This window comes from Lepus europaeus, chromosome 2 (assembly GCF_033115175.1).
Source record: "Lepus europaeus isolate LE1 chromosome 2, mLepTim1.pri, whole genome shotgun sequence".
Classification (NCBI taxonomy): domain Eukaryota; kingdom Metazoa; phylum Chordata; class Mammalia; order Lagomorpha; family Leporidae; genus Lepus; species Lepus europaeus.
The window spans coordinates 157,340,435-157,361,932 of record NC_084828.1 but is presented as its reverse complement, the minus strand read 5'-3'; the positions used below and the strand labels follow the sequence as shown (position 1 = coordinate 157,361,932).

At 38.7% G+C, this 21,498-nt stretch overlaps 1 protein-coding gene across 2 annotated transcripts in view; it reads left to right on the top strand.

Annotated features, from left to right (window-relative positions):
• ZNF385D (zinc finger protein 385D) overlaps positions 1-21,498 on the top strand; it is a 371,759-nt gene that overhangs the window by 206,683 nt on the left and 143,578 nt on the right. For both annotated transcript variants that reach the window (XM_062179219.1, XM_062179226.1), the window contains exon 3: positions 8,638-8,748. In XM_062179219.1, coding sequence (XP_062035203.1) covers positions 8,638-8,748 — 111 coding nt within the window. The remainder of the gene's footprint in view (positions 1-8,637; positions 8,749-21,498) is intronic.

The following is a 21,498-nucleotide window of genomic DNA, read 5'->3' as shown; positions in this document are numbered from 1 at the left end:
ACCAGTACTCTACTTCTGGGGGGTTTAGTAACCTTATCAGTAGAAGCAGAAGACAAAAGACAATCGCTGAAATTTTTTCCAGCTGCAAGACACTAAGGTTCTAAGAAAAAATTACACATATAAAGAAGATCTGTGCAAAATTTTCTAGAATTATAACAACCTAAATGTCTAACAACTGAGAATTGGTTAAGTAAATTATGGTCTTAATCATTTAAATTACGGTCTAATCATGTATCAAATGATAAATGTGAAAAACTAAAGTTAAATGAAGGTATTTTTTGATGTATTGTTAAATGAAAAGTAAAGAAAATATTCTTTCCACGTTATGCTTGCAATTATGTAAAATTATGTTCCCAAAAGTACAAAGATGCAAGACTGTTGGATGAATAAAGAATTGGGCTCTTATGTTCCTGGAAGGAAACTTCTAGAACCTTAGAATTTCCCAAATGATGGTACCATGGCAACATCCTTGTTATTCATGGTGTGGCCCTTGGATCACTCCTGAATTTATGCTAGTGAGGTGACAGGATGTGGCCCAGGCACCAGAAGCACCAGTCTTGTGATCAAAGGATCAGGACTTTGAGCCAGGTAAAATTAGCTGACCTCTGGGTAGTGGACTGTGATCTGGAGATTGATTTCAGTCAAGTGCCCACTGATTCAATGAGCCATGCCTACAGAAGGAAACTACAGTAAAAACTCTGGGCAGCAAGCCTGGGTGGATTTCCTGGTTGGATGGGTGTAGGGAGGGTAATACATCCTGGTTGAAGGGCCATGGGAGCTCTGCATAGAGGATGCTCTCAGTTCTTACCATGTGAGTCTCTCGGTTTGACTGGTCCTGATTTGAACCCTTTTTAAAAAAAAATATAATCAGAACAGCGTGGTGCGCCGGCCGCAACGCGCCTACCGCGGCGGCCATTGGAGGGTGAACCAACAGCAAAAAGGAAGACCTTTCTCTCTGTCTCCCTCTACTGTCCACTCTGCCTGTCAAATATATATATATATATATATATAATCATAAATATAGTGTTTTCTTGAGTTCTGTAAATTGTTTAACAAGTTAGCAAACATGTAAGTGTTATGGATTTCCTCACCCTTTTAGGCAAATTATCAGAAATGAAGGTGACATGAGGAGCCTCAGACTTCTGGCTGATCTAAGATAAGGGCAGTCTTGTTAGGGAATATACCCTAACCTGTAGTCTACACCAACTCTCAGTATTAAGTGCCAGAATTGCATTAAAGTTATTGCAACAAGCATTTTGCACATATTCTTGTGCAGTATCTACTAAAGCTGTATCTGTGCATATACTGAGGTATATGACTCGGAAAAATGACTGCGATCTCCAACAAAACACATGCTCAGAAATGTTTATAGTTGCTTGTTCATCATAGACTCAAACAGAAAATAACCAAAAGATCCATCAGTAGTAGAATTTGAAAGCAATTATGTATGGTCATATAATGCAATACTATATAGAAACTGAAAATGGAAAACATTCTTATAGACATAATGTTGAAAGAAAGAAGTTTGAACAGTCACTGGGGCTTGCCTTGTGGCGCAGTCAGTGGGTTAAGCTACTGCCTGCAACGCTGGCATCCACTTCCAACCCAGCTCCCCGGTAATGCACCCAGGAAAGCAGTGGAAGATGGCTCAAGTACCAGGGCCCCTACCACCCATGTGGGACACTTGGATAGAATTCCAAGCTCTTGGCTTTGGCATGGCTCAATTCCTATGGTTGTGGCCATGTGGAAAGTGAACCAGTGGATGGAAGATTGATTTCTCTTTCTCCCCCTCTCTGTCTCAGTAACTCTGCCTTTCAAATAGATAAAATACATTTAAAAAATATGCTCACTATACAGTTTTACCAAGTGCAAAGGCAGGCAATATAGATCCATGTTGAAATATCGTAACAATGGATACCCCTGTGGGGTATTGTCTGGGCAGGGACATTGTCTTCTACAAACGATAAATGTTCCATCTCTTCATGGGGATGGTGGTAACATGGGAGTATACATATGCTTTAAGAATTGGCTGGTGCTGCGGTTCAATAGGCTAATCCTCCGCCTGCGGTGCCGGCACCCAGGGTTCTAGTCCTGGTCGGGGCGCCTGATTCTGTCCCGGTTGCTCCTCTTCCTGTCCAGCTCTCTGTTGTGGCCCGGGAGTGCAGTGGAGGATGGCCCAAGTCCTTGGGCCCTGCACCCGTATGGGAGACCAGGAGAAGCACCTGGCTCCTGGTTTTGGATCAGCACAGTGCGCAGCGCCGCAGCGCGTCGGCTGCAGCGGCCATTGGGGGGTGAACCAACAGAAAAGGAAGACCTTTCTCTCTGTCTCTCTCTCTCTCACTGTCCACTCTGCCTGTCAAAAAAAAAAAAAAAAGAATTGACCAATGGTGTGCTTTAAAAATTCTTACTTCTTGTAAGTTGTGAATCTATTTGAAACATTAAAAAGAAAAGGCAAAAATGACAAATTTCTCAAATGGGCAAATTTGTGTCAGATTTTTAGAAATTTTTAGATCAGTTTTTAAATGTGTTAATAGAAGTAACATAAACATAGATTTCACTCTTTTGGATCTGATATAATAAATACACTAGGCTGTCCATTCAGTTTCATTTAATGCAGCGTCATCCGTACCATGTACATAATTACTCATATTTGTATATAATATATGTTGCAGATTCTGGCACCTGAGAGAATGGGGGAGAGGCAGGTTGGGAGGCTTGTGGATGCTGGCTGACCCTGCCGCTTGTTAGTTGTGTGATACTGCTCAAGGGATAAAAAGAGCTCTTCAGTGAGTGAGGATAGAAATAGTGCTTATAAACATCAAACACACAGTAAGTGCCCACATAAGTATAACCTTTAAAGTTATTGTTAGCAGTCATTATTACATAGAAATACCAACTGAAAGAGAAAACCTTTGTATTTCTGAACTTCTACACTTCCTGACATTGAAATTCTTACTCTTTGATTTAAAAACTCAAAGCCACAATAATAAGAGGAGCGGGGAGAGAGATCTCTTAGAGCAGGAAGCGAAAACTCAAGGTTAAGTTCAGTCCTCCCTGAAAACACAACAGGTGTCCTGGAGACAGAATCCTGAGCTGAGGCTGTGGAGCTTGAGACATGGCCTCTGTCTGCTCATTTCTAAATCAATTTAGCACAATGCCCAGAGGGAAGGGAGGGGAAACCTAGGCCTTAGATAGAAATGCAAAGGTCCTTAAGCCTGAAATGAAGAAAAACATATTCATTTGGCTTTAAATAAGGCCTGAGGCTGAGTTTGAAATTGAATTTTAGACTGGAGTTTGGGTAAGAATGTCAATGGATAGTGTATCATTCTTCACTTTTGTTTGTTTGATTTGGGGATTTGAACAATAGATTTACAGAATTCTAGCTTTCAAAACATCTAAACTTAGTTATGTTATAAAATCCTATGTAGATTTTACCATTTCTTTTAGTTTTGTTTATTTGTTTATTTATTTATTTTTTTTGACTCAGTGGTACATGGATTAGGTGAAATCTGTCTGAAGATTTTATGCATGTGATTTTTGTGTTACATTTTTAGCTTAGGGTCTTTACTGTTGGACTGATGCCTTCACATTTTATTTATATTTCTTTTTTTTTATTTCGATAGTGATTGTCTTTCCTTAGATTACTGTTTTCTCAACCGTGTGCATTGAACAATGGTGATAAATTTGAAAACAAACAAAACAACAAAAGCTTTGGTTTTGTTATTTTAGAAATCATGTATTGGAGCTCCATCCAAGTCTCCCGCATGGGAGGCAGGGTCAGCCAGCATCCACAAGCCTCCCAACCTGCCTCTCCCCCATTCTCTCAGGTGCCAGAATCTGCAACATATATTATATACAAATATGAGTAATTATGTACATGGTACGGATGACGCTGCATTAAATGAAACTGAATGGACAGCCTAGTGTATTTATTATATCAGATCCAAAAGAGTGAAATCTATGTTTATGTTACTTCTATTAACACATTTAAAAACTGATCTAAAAATTTCTAAAAATCTGACACAAATTTGCCCATTTGAGAAATTTGTCATTTTTGCCTTTTCTTTTTAATGTTTCAAATAGATTCACAACTTACAAGAAGTAAGAATTTTTAAAGCACACCATTGGTCAATTCTTTTTTTTTTTTTTTTTTGACAGGCAGAGTGGACAGTGAGAGAGAGAGAGACAGAGAGAAAGGTCTTCCTTTTCTGTTGGTTCAATGCACTTGGGCCATCTCCTACTGCTTTCCCAGGCACATTAGCAGAGAGCTGGATAGGAAGTGGAGCACCTGTTTGGGATGCTGGCATTACAGGGGCAGCTTAACCTGCTGTGTCATACACTGGCTCCAAAATGTGATTATTTTAACAGATCAAATGTGTTCGTTAATGAGAGGAAAACCAACATATATGATTTTCTTTCTATACAAAATATTTGATTATGATGCTAAATTATTCTTAGTGTAGGCAAAACTATCAAAGTGGCTGTGTCCCCCAATTTGATACCCCTAGATACTCCCTTAGTTATAAGCAAGTGGTATAAGTATTTAACAATAGAAGTGATTGGTCTTTACATTTTACATTTTACCCTTTTATAATTCCTCATAGTAAATTATATTATAAAACACAATAAATATGTACATATTATGTGTTGTATTTTATATACAACATAGGTAAATATAGTTTTTAGTAAAAGGTTTACACTTTTATCATTTTATTGCACTAGATTCCTGAAATGATAAAAGATAATTACTTTTGATGGTATACCTACAGTTTGAGAAGTCTATCTTAAAAATATAAATCAGTGAAGTGTTTTTTTTTTTTTTAAGTGTACTGGGAAATAAAATTACCTCTGAAGAAGAATGCACCACTTTGCAGTTTGCAATCTGATCTTATAGCTGCAGTGATCAGAACATCGTTCAATTCAAACAAAAGAATTTAATCTAGAGAATATGTCACATTTGCATGGAGTGTCTAGTTCCAAAATACCTCCTACACAAATTTGAATTGAATTTGGTCACTGCTTCCCCACTGTTACTGAAAGACCAAAATAATTCCCTCCTCGCCAGTACATGATAAAAACTCAGTATTATGTGTTTTCAGAAAGCATCTTTGATGTAAATATTCAGCTCATTTTTATTTCAAAGTATCATCACCACGATATTTTAATATTCCTTCATTGGTTTTAGGCACAATTCACCCTATCTGCTGATGAAACGGATTCCATTTATGCACAGAGCACATGCCACAGAACATGATGTGCCAACTCTCAAACTCAGTGGTCCCTTTCTGCTTGTACTTTTTCTTTCAGCTTATGGCTGAAGGAAAATGATCCCCCAGTATACTCGGTGGTGGTTGTTAGAGCTTTCCAGTGCCATGTCAAAAATTACACAAAGACCATCCTCGAGAGGAGGATGTGGGCTGCTGAAACCTTCCAGATCCACATGTATGCTATTGGCCTTCTCAAGCTCTGTGTGTTGTTAATTGCAGAAATAGGAATGAGATGGGATTGAGGAAAGCTGTGGAGCTTAGCTAGAGTGGGAAACGTGGCTGTATATTGAGAGAATTCTGTACCATGTCTGTGGCCTTTTATACTACCATCCTATAGCAGAAACAAACTAAGGCACAGTTACTGTAGTATTAAGTGCACTTTTAGTTTTTGCATTAAGGCACTGAACTAATTTAGGAATGGGTTTAGATTAAGTATTAAGACTTGAAAGGGCTGGTGTTGTGGCACAGCTTGTTAAGTCTCTGCAATGCTAGCATTCCATGTGAGCACCTGGTTGGACTCCCAGCTGCTGCACTTCTGATGCCGCTCCCTGCTAATGCTGCTGGAAAAGCAGCGTGAGATGGCCCAAGTGCTTGCCCTTCCACCCGTGTGGGAGATCCAAAAGGAGTTCCAGGCTCCTGGCTTCTGCCTTGCCCACCTCCAGCCGTTGAGGCCATTTTAGGGAGTGAATAAGCAAATGAAGATCTTTTTTCTCTATCTCTCCTCCTTTCTTTTTTTTTTAAAGATTTTATTTATTTATTTGAGAGGTTGAGTTACAGACAGTGAAAGGGAGAAACAGAGAGAAAGTTCTTCCGTCCGTTGGTTCACTCCCCAATGGCCGCAATGGTGGGAGCTGCGCCAATCCGAAGCTAGGAGCCAGGTGCTTCTTCCCGGTCTCCCATGTGGGTGCAGGGGCCCACAGACTTGGGCCATCTTCTACTGCTTTCCCAGGCCACAGCAGAGAGCTGAATTGGAAGAGGAGCAGCCGGGACTAGAACCAGCGTCCATATGGGATGCCAGGGCTGCAGGCAGAGGATTAACCTACTGTGCTACAGCACCAGCCCTCCTCCTTTCTCTGTCTTTAAAACAAACAAACAAACAAACAAAACAACAACAACAAAAACTCAGAAAGATCATAGGATCAGAGGATAGACTTCAGTTGAAATATTAATCGATGCTAAATGTATGAAGGTAGAAGTAGAGAGAGACCCCAGAGTGACAGTTGGGAACTTTTCCAGGTAACGGAAATATTCTGTTTCTAATTATTATGACAGTATGCATTTTTCGTATCTCACAACTTGTATACTGAGTATTGACAAATTTTACTATATAAAATTATATCTAAAAAAAGTGATTGAAAAGAAATTATGGTGGAATTCACAAGCAGGGAGGAACAGAAGGGACCAGCATTGTGGCTTAGCCATTAAAGCCTCCACCTGTGATGCTGGCATCCCTGTGGGGTCTGATTGAGTCCCAGTTGTTCCACTTCCTATCCATCCTGGAAAAACAGCAGAAAGTGGCCCAAGTGCCCTGGCTCTGGCCACCCATGTGGGAGACCCAGATGAAGTGTCTGGCTTCAGCTTGGCCCAGCCCTGGCCATTGGGACCACTTGGGAGTTGAACAAGCAGATGGAAGATCTCTTCTCTCAACTCCTCCTCCCCGCTTCCCCCATCCTCCTCCTTCTCCACTGCCTTCCTCTGTAACTCTGACTTTCAAATAAATAAATCTTTTTTAAAAAGGGAGGAACAGGATCTCATGACTTATTAACAACCTGAAGTGACCAGAAAAATTCCATGTCACAAGAAGGATTAATGCTAGATAATAAATTTAAGGGAAACTGGAACATAAAAATGATTACACCCAGGAGTTCTTCTTGATAATGGTAATTGTTTAATACGCAAACACTTCATCTCATGCTTGGCACATGGAAGGCAGTTTATAAATGCTGCCTCTCATTATTTTTATTCATGTTTTTATTGCTATTATTTAGAACAATATATTGAGAGTGTCTCAACCAAATAGGAGCTGTGACTACATGGGACGGCGGGGGTTTTGGGGGGAATATTCTGTTGTGTAGCAATGGAGAAATTTCATGAGTGAGTTAATTGGTCCCAAAGATTTGATATACCAAACGGAATTAGCGTTTATCAATGACATTTTTAACAGAATTAATGAACCATAATATGTAGCAGAAGCTGAACATCAGACCATCATTTCTTAGCTTTTGTGTGTCTCAAATAAGTTCTGTGCTATTTCAGTCATTGTGAGATTTGTCATAGGAGCTTGATTAAGAATTAAGTGTTCCTAAGTTTGCATGCATTCAACTAAAGTTATGGCTATACATAAAACATGAAATTCATTTTACAGCATTTTTGAGCATGTGAGAAATGGATAGTATGGCAGTAATGACTGTAGGAGTATGAGGATTATCTTAACCTTAATCTTCACATGTGCTACTATACACAAAACATAACAGCCAATACCTATTTGTTTTGCATGCCCAGAACTGACTGTGTTAAGTACATTTTATGAATTGAGATATTTAAACTACATCACAACTTGAATAGATGGACAGGTGTAATAAACCTGTAATCAAGTTGCACAGAAATGAAGAAGCAATTGTGATTTTGATGTGGAACAGTTGAGGATCACTGATGTTAGCCAGAGGACAAATGGTGAAGGACCTAAGTATTGTCAAAGATGAACATGTTTTTGTTGTTGCTTGTCCTGTCAAAGGGATGGAATGGAGAGAGAGAGCTGATCTCTGGCCCAAACTCCCTGAACTCCCCAAAACAGAATAACAGTGTATACTAGGTGGTCAGTAAGTAATTGCTAAGTGACTTAATTAGCAGCTCAGTATGTTTCCCTTCTTGGAAAACAGGATGTTTTCTACATTCTTAGGATCCAAAAGATACCAAACATTGCATAAGGTTGATGTTGGATAATGGTGTTTAATTTCTTTTTATAGCTGCCCAGATTACCAAGTCTATTTTGAAGTCCATTTTGGGGCAATAATATAGACAAACTTCAGTGTTGGGTTGCTGGCCTTAACAATAACTTGAATTTTGATAAACCTTTAATTATATTTAAAGACTATCAAACTGAGACTATTGTTGATCCTAAATGAGAAAAACAGTTAGCTTGCAGACTCTAATGGGTACATTTATCATTTTCTTATCATACTGAGCTTCAGGCTTATTGTTATCTATTTTCCAAGAAAGTAGAAATGCCATTTCTTAGAATAAAAATGTTCTTTTTAATGTGAGCAGTAGATTGAAGCTGTGCAGATTGGCTCTTTAATGAAACAGTCAACATTCCAATGGAACTGACAGGCTTTATTTCTATTTGTTGTATTTTTTTTTCTCATTGCAGATGGACCCGATTCAGAAAGCTGTAATAAATCATACTTTCGGGGTTCCTCTTCCTCATCGAAGAAAGCAAATCATATCATGCAACATTTGCCAGTTGAGATTTAATTCTGATGTAAGTTTGTCGTTTAGTATTCACTAAAGAACATATTATGTTATCCTAATCTTTCAGGAGAAAAGTTATTAAACATATTTCTTCAATAACTGAGCATGTCAAAATTCTAAGATAACACTTTAACTCCACATATGCCTTAATTTTGGAATTTACTGTATCATATTTGGTTGTTTATTATAGAAAATCACACATATACCATCTTCTGTACTTGCAATTTAATGAGTTTTTAAAATTTTTTTAGTCTCTTGGAAATGCTAAATGTAGGTAATACACTTGTCTTTGGGGAACAGTCAAATTTAGGATCATTGAAGCTTCCAATAGATTGCAATTCAAAAATAATATAGGCACCAAATCATGTTTCAAAGCCGGATTTGGGCTTTCTAAACTCCCTTTGTCTGGCCCAGTGGCCCCTAATTCCAAATCAGCCCTTGTATTCCTAATTACAATTGTGTTACAGCCCAAAAGTTACTGTCCTAGGAGTCTTAACATTTTGATGGTAGTCTTAAGAACCTTAAATTTTTCAATCCCAGAAAGAATAAAGCCTAAGAGAACAGAATTTAAGAGAAATATCTGTGGACCTGACCACTGCTTTGCAAGTTGTTCAGGGAGTTATTTACACTTCTGATGTCTTTTCAAAGGATCAGTGTGGACTCTGGATCCATCACAGTGATACTCACTGTGATCTGTGGGCAATATGGAAAATCTGTGTCCCCTTCCATGCTTTGAGATGGAGTTAGTACTGAGAAATGCAGCAGAGAGAGGAAATATTGGCTTGTAAGGAGTAGGAATTGAACACAGTTCACATTCTAGGTAAACAGAAGGCCCATTTTACAAAAATGGACGTCTCCAAGTTGCCATCATCTTGTCCTAAATTGATCAGCAGTATGGAGATGACTAAATCACTCAAGAGTCTGAGGAAGGTTGAGCCTTCCATTGTTTAACTCCCTAGTCAAGTAAATCCATTAGATGTTCTGGTAATGAGCACAGAATGTGGGATAACCAGGTACAAAAAATAGATGTGGCATAAAGTAGCTTGTTTCTTCTGTGAGGAGAACATTTCATTTTGTATAAGGATTGCCATTGTCTTATGAACTTTCCTACTGGTGCAACCATCAGGTAATTTTAAAACATTTCTACAGGCCGGCGCTGCAGCTCAACAGGCTAATCCTCTGCCTACGGCGCCAGCACACCGGGTTCTAGTCCCGATCAGGGCACCGGATTCTGTTCCGGTTGCCTCTCTTACAGTCCAGCTCTCTGCTGTGGCCTGGGAAGGCAGTGGAGGATGGCCCAAGTCCTTGGGTCCTGCACCTGCATGGGAGACCAGGAGAAGCACCTGGCTCCTGGCTTCGGATCAGCGTGGTGCACTGGCCGCAGCGGCCATTGGAGGGAGAACCAACGGCAAAGGAAGACCTTTCTCTCTCTCCCTCTCTCCCTCTGTCCACTCTGTTAAAAAAAAAATTCCTACTGTTGTCTTAAAAAAAAGAGAAGTGAGGGCTGGCCTTGTAGGGAGTAATTTAAGCCTCCACCTGCAGTGCTGGCATCCCATATGGGCACCAGTTCGGATCCTGGCTGTTCCACTCCCAATCCACCACTCTCTGTTGTGGCCTGGGAAAGCAGTAGAAGATGGCCCAAGTGCTTGGGCCGCTGCACCCATGTAGGAGACCCAGAAGAAGCTCCTGGCTCCTGGCTTCGGATCAGCCCAGCTCCAGCCATTGTGGCCATTTGGGGAGTGAATGAGAAGATGGAAGACCTCTCTCTCTCTCTCTCTATCTCTCTCTCTGTAACTCTGCTTCTCAAATAAATAAATAGATCTTGGGGAAAAAAAAGAGAGAGAAGTAAAGATGTGAATTTTGCCTGCATAGCACCTGTTTAAGTCCACGTGGGCTGTGATGACAAAATTCTATATTCTGGGTAGCTCATAAACACAGAAACTATGTCTCAAAGTTCTAGAGGTTGCAAAGTTGAAAATCAAGACACTGGCAAATGCAGTGTCTGGTGCAGCCCTACTCTGTGGTTCTCGGATGGCAGTTTCATTGTGTCTTGGTATGGTAGGATTGTTGAAGGAGCTCCCTTGAGCCTGTTACATAATGGCACTAATCTCCATCAGTGAGGGCTCTGCCTTCCTTTCCCATTCACTTCCCCACCTAATACCATCACATTGAGAGTTAGGATTTCAATATTTGAATTTGAGAGGAATATAAACATTCAGTCTGCTAAAGCACTTGAATGGATGAACTGCTACAATCTACAAAGAAAAAAACACACAATGCATCAAATACAAGTGCAGCATTGTATTTGAAAGTTGTTTTTTGATTTTTGTTGTTATTGTTATTGTTTTGTTTTGGAATGCAGAACACTTTGATCTGATTTGAATTTTAAGAAGTTTATCCTAGATTTGTTTAACTTATTAATAATAAGTTATGATGACTATTACACAATATTCTCTTCCAGGTGCTGCAAAAAAGCTTCTGAACTCAATAATTGCAGCTTTGATAATTTCTAAACACTCAGTGAACAATCATATAGTCTTATAATTAATATTTTAAGTGGCTCCTTCTTAGATTCATTTCTCCTTAAATTGTGTTGATATTTCCTTTTCGAACTGAACAGATAATGATGTGAAAGGAGCAGTATCACCAGCTTCCTACATCTAATAGAGCATTTTCAATTATCTCATCCTTTCAACAGTTTCACTGTCAATATTTTCGTCTGTATTAAGAAAACTTCCTGCAAACCAGGAGCCAGAAAGACTCAAGGTCATTGAACCCACTCTCCTCTGAATGACAGAATTCCATCTGCCACATCCAGACCAGCTCTTTTGGTTGATTATTCCCAGCAATAGGTCACTCTCCATTTTCAGATAGTGATACCATTTTTGAAAGTGTTTCTAATCCTATAAACTGATATCAAAGTCATATTCAGAGACTAGAAATATATATATATCCGATCTGCTTTAGGAAACACCTATATTAAATATATGACTATTAATATAAAGAACATAATACAAGGAATATTAACATACATCTTTTTGAAAATTTAATTTTATTTCATTTCCTTGATGACAGAGGTGAAATTTATTTTGCTAATGAAATTTCAAGGTGATATGGGAATCAATATGTGTTTATTAGCCGCATGGCTTCTTATTCTCACAACTTTGCTTTCAGGTCTATCTGGCATATGGTAAAAGGATAGACAAGGTATTTGGAGAATTCGACTAATCAGAGTCATAAACAATGCAGGCTCCACCATTCTCTGGATGCTTGCATTGTTAGTCTTCTCTTGCTCCCACAACATAAATATATCAACTTACAGTTCTGGAGGAGAGCATTCAAAAATGGGTCTCAGTGGAATACAATCAAAGTGTTGGCAGGGTTGAGTTCATGTTAAATTCTCCTGGAGGCCCTAGAGGAGGACCCTGTTCCTTGTCTATTCCAACTTCTAGAGGTTGCCAGCATCCCTTGGTTTGTGGTCCCCTTGTGAAGACATCAGTGGCCAGTTAAGTCCTTCTCACCTCTCATCATTTGTACTCTCACTCTTCTGCCATATTTACAAACCTATGTGATTACCATGAGCCTGCCTAGAAAATCCAGGGTAATATTCTAATTATTTTTTAAGGTCAGCTGATTAGCAATCTTAATTCCCCCTTTGTTTAGTGACATAATATATTTATATTTTCCTAGGATTAGGCCTTAAACATCTTTGGGAGGCCATTATTCTGTCTGCCAAATATTTGGATATTTGACTTGCTTTGAAATGAATTTCACAACTACTCAAATTTGTCAAATAATTACCCCATATACTTAGTTTAGTCTGTACTATATAAGATGTACACATATGAATTCATATTCATTGCATTTTCTCTTATCTTCAATCCTGAATTACAATTCACTATGCAATGCTAATTTTAAAAATCATGACTTTAGAGGGCAGCAAGATGGCGGAATAGGAAGGGAGCACACTGATAGTCTGGGAAGAGACAGTTTAATAAAAGTGGAGATACTGCAGGTTCAAGGAAGAGTAGGGGAAGAAAGAGCAAAGGAAACTCTTCCAGAACTAGTGATTTACGGTGGACCTGCGTGGAGGGCATGGGAGCCCATGGCTCGGGATACCAGCGACAGAATCAATAAACCAGCGCTGGAACGTAAGGTGAGCTGAATCTCAGTAGCCCGACACACTGGCGGGAAAGTGGAAAGAGGAGACTAGAGGGAATGAGGCTTGAAACCCCGTGGGGAAAAGTTCACCAGGCTAACTAGAAGAGAGAGGAAAAAAAAAAGTGACCAATACAGACACGAGTTTCTCTCTCTCTGCTCACCTCTCAAAGGTGAGCAAGACAAAGAGCAGGCACCATTTTGGACATACGTCATAAGCGGCGGGACCTCAGGTCTGCACCTGCCCTCAGCCAAGCAGAAAAACCTGACTCTTGCGGGGGGGGGGTGTGTGGGTGTGTGAAATAACAGGAGATTAGGACCTAGTGAATGTGTGCTGCTAATGAACCGAGACTGTGAAAAAAGAGACAGTGGGGGAGAGAACTCACAGAATTCACGTGAGTACTTTCCAGAGATGCTACAATTCGGTAACCTTGGCAACCCAGTGGGAGACTGCAGGAGAATTGGAGCCCACACTGAGGGCAGCACAGATTCCCTGTGTGGTCCTTGGGAAAGAGCTTCTGATCTCTGGCTCCTGTAGGTATATCATTCGGATGCTAACTACCTTCAATTCTGCTCAGCTGTGTGGAATTAATTCTCTTTTGAGTCAAAAAAAAAAAAGAAAGAAGAAAGAGAGAGAGATTTACCACGCCTAACCTGGGAGTGTCACCTTTGACACACCCTCAACCCTGAGGAACCAAACAGAGCTCTCAGGCCACACCCATCTCAAGCCTCTAAGGCTCCATCAAAAGCAGACAGTCCACTTAATCTAGAGTCATAGTATGAAAAGAAAAAACACCACAGTGAAGAAACCAAAGAATATATCCACAATGCCAAACAACAAACGCAAAAACCGAGGTAACAAGAACAAGGAAGACACTATGACGCCCCCAAATGAACAAGACAGCCCAAGCCAAGATTATGAAGATGATGAGATGGAAGAAATGCAAGATACAGATTTCAAAAAATTTATAAGAACATTTAGAACTTTTCAGAAACAAATGCTTGAGCTACATAAATCCTTATTGGACAGCATAGAAAATCTCTCTCGTGAAAATGAAATCTTAAGGAGGAATCAAAATGAAATGCAGAAACTAGTAGAACAGGAAAGTGTGAGAGTGAAGAGAAATCAAAATGAAATGAAGAACTCAATAGCTCAAATGAAAAACACATTAGAGAGCCTTAAAAACAGGGTCAGAGAAGCAGAAGAGGGAATATCGAATTAGAAGACAGAGCACAGGAAAGTATACAGTCAAACCAAAGAAAAGAAGAGGAAATTAGAAATCTAAAAAATATTGTTGGGAATCTACAGAATACTATTTAAAAACTGAACATTCGGGTTCTAGGAGTTCCTGAAGGCATGGAGAGAGAGAAAGGATTAGAAGGCCTTTTTAGTGAGATTCTAGCAGAAAACTTCCCGGGTTTGGAGAAGGACAGAGACATCCTAGTACAGGAAGCTTATAGAGCCCCTAATAAACATGACCAAAAGAGATCCTCACCACGACACGTTGTAATCAAACTCACCACAGGGAAACACAAAGAAAAGATTCTAAAATGTGCAAGAGAGAAACGTCAGATTACTCTCAGAGGATCTGCAATTACACTCACAGCAGACTTCTCATCAGAAACGCTACAGGCTAGAAGGGAATGGCAAGACATAGCCCAGGTACTAAGAGAGAAAAACTGCCAGCCCAGAATACTATATCCTGCAAAGCTCTCATTTGTGAATGAAGGTGAAATAAAGACCTTTCATAGCAAACAGAAATTGAAAGAATTTGTCGCCACTCGTCCAGCCCTGCAAAAGATGCTTAAAGATGTGTTACACACAGAAACACGGTCGTCGATATGAAAGAGGGTAAAGGAAGGAAACACCACAGCAAAAGATCACAGGAAGTTCAAAGCATATATTAGAAAATATCTTTGGCAAATGGCAGGGCAAATTACTACTTATCAATAGTCACATTGAACGTTAATGGCCTCAACTGTCCAGTTAAATGACACAGGTTGGCTGATTGAGTTAAGGAACAAAACCCATCTATTTGCTGCTGACAAGAAACACATCTTTCCAACAAAGATGCATATAGACTGAAAGTGAAAGGCTGGAAAAAGATATCCCAAGCCAACAGAAATGAAAAAAGAGCAGATGTAGCCATCTTAATATCAGATAAAATAAACTTTAACACAAGAACTGTTAAGAGAGACAAACAGGGGCACTATATAATGATTAAGGGATCCATTCAACAGGAAGATATAAGATTATAAATGTATATGCACTTAATTACAGGGCACTGGTTTATTTATAAGATTTGTTAAGGGACTTACAGGGAGACTTAGACTCCAATACAATAGTTCTGGGAGACTTCAATACTCCACTCTCAGAAATAGACAGATCAACAGGACAGAAGATCAACAAGGAGACAGTAGATTTAAATGACACTATTGCCCAAATGGATCTAACAGATATCTACAGAACTTTTCATCCTACACATAAAGAATTTACATTCTTCTCAGCAGTACATGGAACCTTCTCTAGGATTGACCACATACTAGGCCATAAAGCAAGTCTCAGCAAATTCAAAAGAATTAGAATCATACCATGCAGCTTCTCAGACCATAGGGGAATGAAGTTGGAAATTAGCAACTCGGGAATCCCTAGAGCATATGCAAACACATGGAGACTGAATAATATGCTCCTGAATGAACACTGGGTCATACAAGAAATGAAAAGAGAAATAAAAAAATTTTCTGGAAGTAAATGAGGATAACAACACAACATATCGAAACTTATGGGATATAGCAAAAGCAGTGTTAAGAGGAAAATTTATAGCAATAGGTGCCTACATCAAGAAATTGGAAAGCCACCAAATAAATGAGCTTTCAGTGCATCTCAAGGATCTAGAAAAACTGCAGCAAACCAGACCCACGACTAGTAGGAGGAGAGAAATAATTAAAATCAGAGAAGAAATCAATAGGATTGAATCCCAAAAAACATTACAATCAGCAAAATGAGGAGCTGGTTTTTTGAAAAAATAAACAAAATTGACACCCCATTAGCCCAACTAACTAAAAAAAGAAAAGACCCAAATCAATAAAATCAAAGATGAAAAAGGAAACGTAACAACAGATACCACAGAAATAAAAAGAATCATCAGAAATTACTACAAGGACTTGTATGCCAGCAAACAGGGAAATCTATCAGAAACAGATAGATTCCTGGACACATGCAACCTACCTAAATTGAACCAGAAAGACATAGAAAACCTAAACAGACCCATAACTGAGACCGAAATTGAAACAGTAATAAAGGCCCTCCCAACAAAGAAAAGCCCAGGACCAGATGGATTCACTGCTGAATTCTACCAGACATTTAAAGAAGAACTAACTCAAAATCTCCTCAAACTATTCAGAACAGTAGAAAAAGATGGAATCCTCCCAAATTCTTTCTATGAAGCCAGCATCACCTTGATCCCTAAGCCAGAGAAAGATGCAGCATTGAAAGAAAATTACAGACCAATATCCCTGATGAACATAGATGCAAAAATCCTCAATAAAATTCTTGCTAATAGAATGCAACAACACATCAGAAAGATCATCCACCCAGACCAAGTGGGATTTATCCCTAGTATGCAGGGATGATTCAACGTTCACAAATCAATCAATGTGATACACCACATTAACAGACTGCAGAAGAAAAACCATATGATTCTCTCAATAGATGCAGAGAAAGCATTAGATAAAATTCAACACCTTTTCATGATGGAAACTCTAAGCAAATTGGGTATAGAGGGAACATTCCTCAATACAATCAAGGCAATTTATGAGAAACCCACATCCAGCATCCTATTGAATGGGGAAAAGTTGGAAGCATTTCCACTGAGATCTGGTACCAGACAGGGATGCCCACTCTCACCAGAGCTATTCAATATTCTTCTGGAAGTCTTAGCCAGAGCCATCAGGCAAGAAAGAAAAATTAAAGAATACAAATTGGGAAGGAAGAAGTCAAACTATCCCTCTTTGCAGACGGTATGATTCTTTATTTAGGGGATCCAAAGAACTCTACTAAGAGACTATTGGAACTCATAGAAGAGTTTGGCAAAGTAGCAGGATATAAAATCAATGCACAAAAATCAACAGCCTTTGTATACACAGGCAGTGCCACGGCTGAGAAAGAACTTCTAAGATCAATCCCATTCACAATAGCTACAAAAACAATCAAATAACTTGGAATAAACTTAACCAAGGACGTTAAAGATCTCTATGATGATAATTACAAAATCTTAAAGAAAGAAATAGAAGAGGATACCAAAAAATGGAAAAATCTTCTATGCTCATGGATTGGAAGAATCAACATCATCAAAATGTCCATTCTCCCAAAAGCAATTTATAAATTCAATGCGATACCAATCAAGATACCAAAGACCTTCTTCACTTATCTAGAAAAAATGATGCTGAAATTCATATGGAGAAGCAAGAGACCTCGAATAGCTAAAGCAATCTTGTACAACAAAAACATAGCCGGAGGCATCACAATACCAGATTTCGGGACATACTACAGGGCAGTTGTTATCAAAACAGCATGGTACTGGTACAGAAACAGATGGATAGACCAATGGAACAGAATAGAAACACCAGAAATCAACCCAAACATCTACAGCCAACTTATATTTGATCAAAGATCCAAAACTAATCCCTGGAGCAAGGACAGTCTATTCAATAAATGGTGCTGGGAAAACTGAATTTCCATGTGCAGAAGCATGAAGCAAAAACCCAAAACCCAAAAACACAAAAACCCACTCAACATGGATTAAAGATCTAAATCTACGACCCGACACCATCAAATTATTAGAGAACATTGGAGAAAACTGCAAGATATCGGCACCAGCAAAGACTTCTTGGAAAAGACCTCAGAGGCACAGGCAGTCAAAGCCAAAATTAACTCTTGGGATTGCATCCAATTGAGACGTTTCTGTACTGCAAAAGAAACAGTCAGGAAAGTGAAGAGGCAACCAATAGAACAGGAAAAAATATTTGCAAACTATGCTACAGATAAAGGATTAATAACCAGAATCTACAATGAGATCAAGAAACTCCACAACAACAAAACAAACAACCCATTTAAGAGATGGGCCAAGGACCTCAATAGACATTTTTCAGAAGAGGAATTCCAAATTGCAAACAGGCACATGAAAAAATGTTCACGATCACTGGCAATCAAGGAAATGCAAATCAAAACCACAATGAGGTTTCACCTCACCCCGGTTAGAATGGCTCACATACAGAAATCTACCAACAATAGATGCTGGAGAGGATGTGGGGGAAAAGGGACACTAACCCACTGTTGGTGGGAATGCAAACTGGTTAAGCCACTATGGAAGTCAGTCTGGAGATTCCTCAGTAACCTGAATATAACCCTACCATACAACCCAGCCATCCCACTCCTTGGAATTTACCCAAAGGATATTAAATTGGCAAACAAAAGAACTCTCTGCACATTAATGTTTATTGCAGCTCAATTCACAATAGCTAAGACCTGGAATCAACCCAAATGCCCATCAACAGTAGACTGGATAAAGATATTATGGGACATGTTCTCCATAGAATACTATACAGCAGTCAAAAACAATGAAACCCAGTCATTTGCAACAAAGTGGAGGAATCTGGAAAACATCATGCTGAGTGAATTAAGCCAGTCCCAAAGGGACAAATACATATGTTCTCCCTGATCGGTGACAACTAACCAACCACAAAAAAAGGAAACCTGTTGAAGTGAAAGGGACACTATGAGAATCAGTGACTTGATCAGCCCTTGTCCTGACTGTTGATGTACAATTTAATACTTTATCCCTTTTAGTATTTTTTTTTGTTCTAGTTTATACTATTGTTTGAACTCTGTAATCAACACACAATTATTCTTAGGTGTTGAAATTTAACTGAAAAGTGACCCCTGTTAAATATAAGAGTGGGAATAAGAGAGGGAGGAGATGTACAACTGGGGACATGCTCAAGCTGACTTGCCCCAAATGGTGGAGTTAGAAATGTGCAGGGGATTCCAATACAATCCCATCAAGGTGGCATGTACCAATGCCATCTCACTAGTCCAAGTGATCAATTTTAATTCACAATTGATCACACTGATAGGTCTAAAATCAAAGGGATCACACAAACAAGACTAGTGTCTGCAAATACTAACTGATAGAATATAAAAAGGGAGAGAACGATCCAACATGGGAAATGGGATACACAGCAGATTTGTAGAATGGCAGATGTCCTAAACATCACTGTGGCCTCAGAATCAGCCCTTAAGGCATTTGGATCTGGCTGAAGAGCCCATGACAGTATTTTAGGCATGGAAAGCCAAGACACTCTGGGGAAAAAAAAAAAAAAAAAAAAAGAGGACCTAAATGAAAGGTCTTTGCGAGTGAGATCCCAGTAGAAAAAACAGGCCATCAAAGAAGGAGGTACCTTTCTCTGAAGGGAGGAGAGAACTTCCACTTTGACTATGACCTTGTCTAAATAAGATTGGAGTTGGCAAACTCAAGAGGCTTCCATAGCCTTGGAAACTCATGACTAGAGCCTAGGGAGATTTCTGACACCATAAACAAGAGTGTCAAATTGTTAAGTCAACAACAGGAGTCACTGTGTACTTACTCCTTATGTGGGATCTCTCTCCTTAATGTGTTGTTCAATGTGAATTAATGCTATAACTAGTACTCAAACAGTATTTTACACTTTATGTTCTGTGTGGGTACAAACTGATGAAATCTTTGCTTAATATATACTAAATTGATCTTCTGTATGTAAAGATAATTGAAAATGAAAAAAAAATCATGGCTTTACTTTTGATATGAAGGTTCAATGTTCAATTTATAAATGATGTAGCAACATTTTCACTTGTTTTACTAACAATTATTGATAACACAGGAGTCAAAACTCTCTTAGAGATGTAAAAAAAAGTCTCTGTATCGTTATCATATTGATAAAATGAAGCACAATATTGGAAATATTAGAACCAGTCATAAAGTATGTATATATTTAATGCCAAGATAAATTGGACTTATCAACTGATAAATACGAAACAAGATAATCCCTCCATAAAGAAAAACCAATATGTGTGTGTGTGTGTGTGTGTCTCATATGGGATCATTTTAATTCCAAGAAAAGCCTTTCTAATCCAAATACTATTATCTTTTTACTTTTGCTAGGGAAATCTGGAATTTGTCTTCTTTCCATTTTTAAACCTAGAATCTTTCTGGAAAAATGACATTATATTTCAGTTACAGGTTTAATCCTGTATCATATAGGAAAGTATTTTTGCCTTATGAACTTTGTTACATTTCAAAGCTTCTTCCCCTTGCAATGAAAATAATAGCTTGTCATTCTTTTCATCTCTGGACCATGAAAATTCCATTTTATTTTCCTCTGGCCTTTTATTTACTCTTTCTAATCTTCCCTATCATAAATGACATAGTTTGTTATTTTGCCATATCTGTTCCCTATATGACACGGTTTACATTTTTGACCCTGCAGATAGCTTTTAAGATGTCACAAATTGTGGCTGGTGTTGTAGCATAGAGTTGGTAAGGCTGCTGCCTGTGAAGCCAACATCTCATAAGGGTGCCAGTTCATCATGTCCCAACTGATCCACTTCCCATCCACCTCCCTGCTCGTGGCCTGGAAAAAGCAGCAGAAGATGGACCAAGTGGACCTGATAGATTTTCCAGTAGATTTTTTTTAAAGCAATAAACATGATAGCCAAATTTCATGAAGAGAATATACCTGGAAGAACTGAGAGCCAAATTTTCTAGTGGTATTAAATAGGAATCATTATTTTTCCTCATTTGAGAACACATAAATATGGTGAAACCAGGCAATGTATCTAACTTCAATTCCTAACTCTTATTCAGAATCTCCATAACCAAAGTCAACATGGGAATATGGATAAGAGTATATTTTTTTCCACAAAATGACAAAATTAGGTTGTGAAACTCTTACCATCATGTCTTAAAATATCTTTTTATTACATAAATTGATGTTGTCAGACTGATATTTAAAGGAGGTACTGCTAAGATAGGGGGAAACACAATGTGATTTTGGTTACATTAAGGTCAATGAAGTATTCTTTTACTTCTTTGTATTTGTATTTACTTTCCAAATTCCCTTTATAACAGTGTTTCACTTTTATTTTTAAAAATGATGTTAAGATGCCGGTTAAGATGTATGTATCTGGGTTTCATACCTAATACTCACTCCCGATTCAAACTTTTTGCTAACGCAGACCCAGGAACACAGCAGGGGATGACTTAATTAATTAAGTTCCTGCAACCTACATGGGCAACCTGGATTGACTTTGGCCTAGCCCAGTCTAGCTGTTGTGGGTATTTGGGGGATGAACTAGAGGTGAGAGCTCTGTCTGAATCTGTCTGTCTCTCTGACTGAATGTCTTTCTTCCTGCCTCTCAAACAAATAAATAAGTAAATAAATGTAATTACCGCATATATTATCGTGTTCTGTTTTTAACTGCATGTTTTATTTTAAATTATAAATTCTGGGCAGGCGTTTCATTCAGTCTTTAAGACGCTGCCTGAGCTGCCTGCATGGTGTTTCA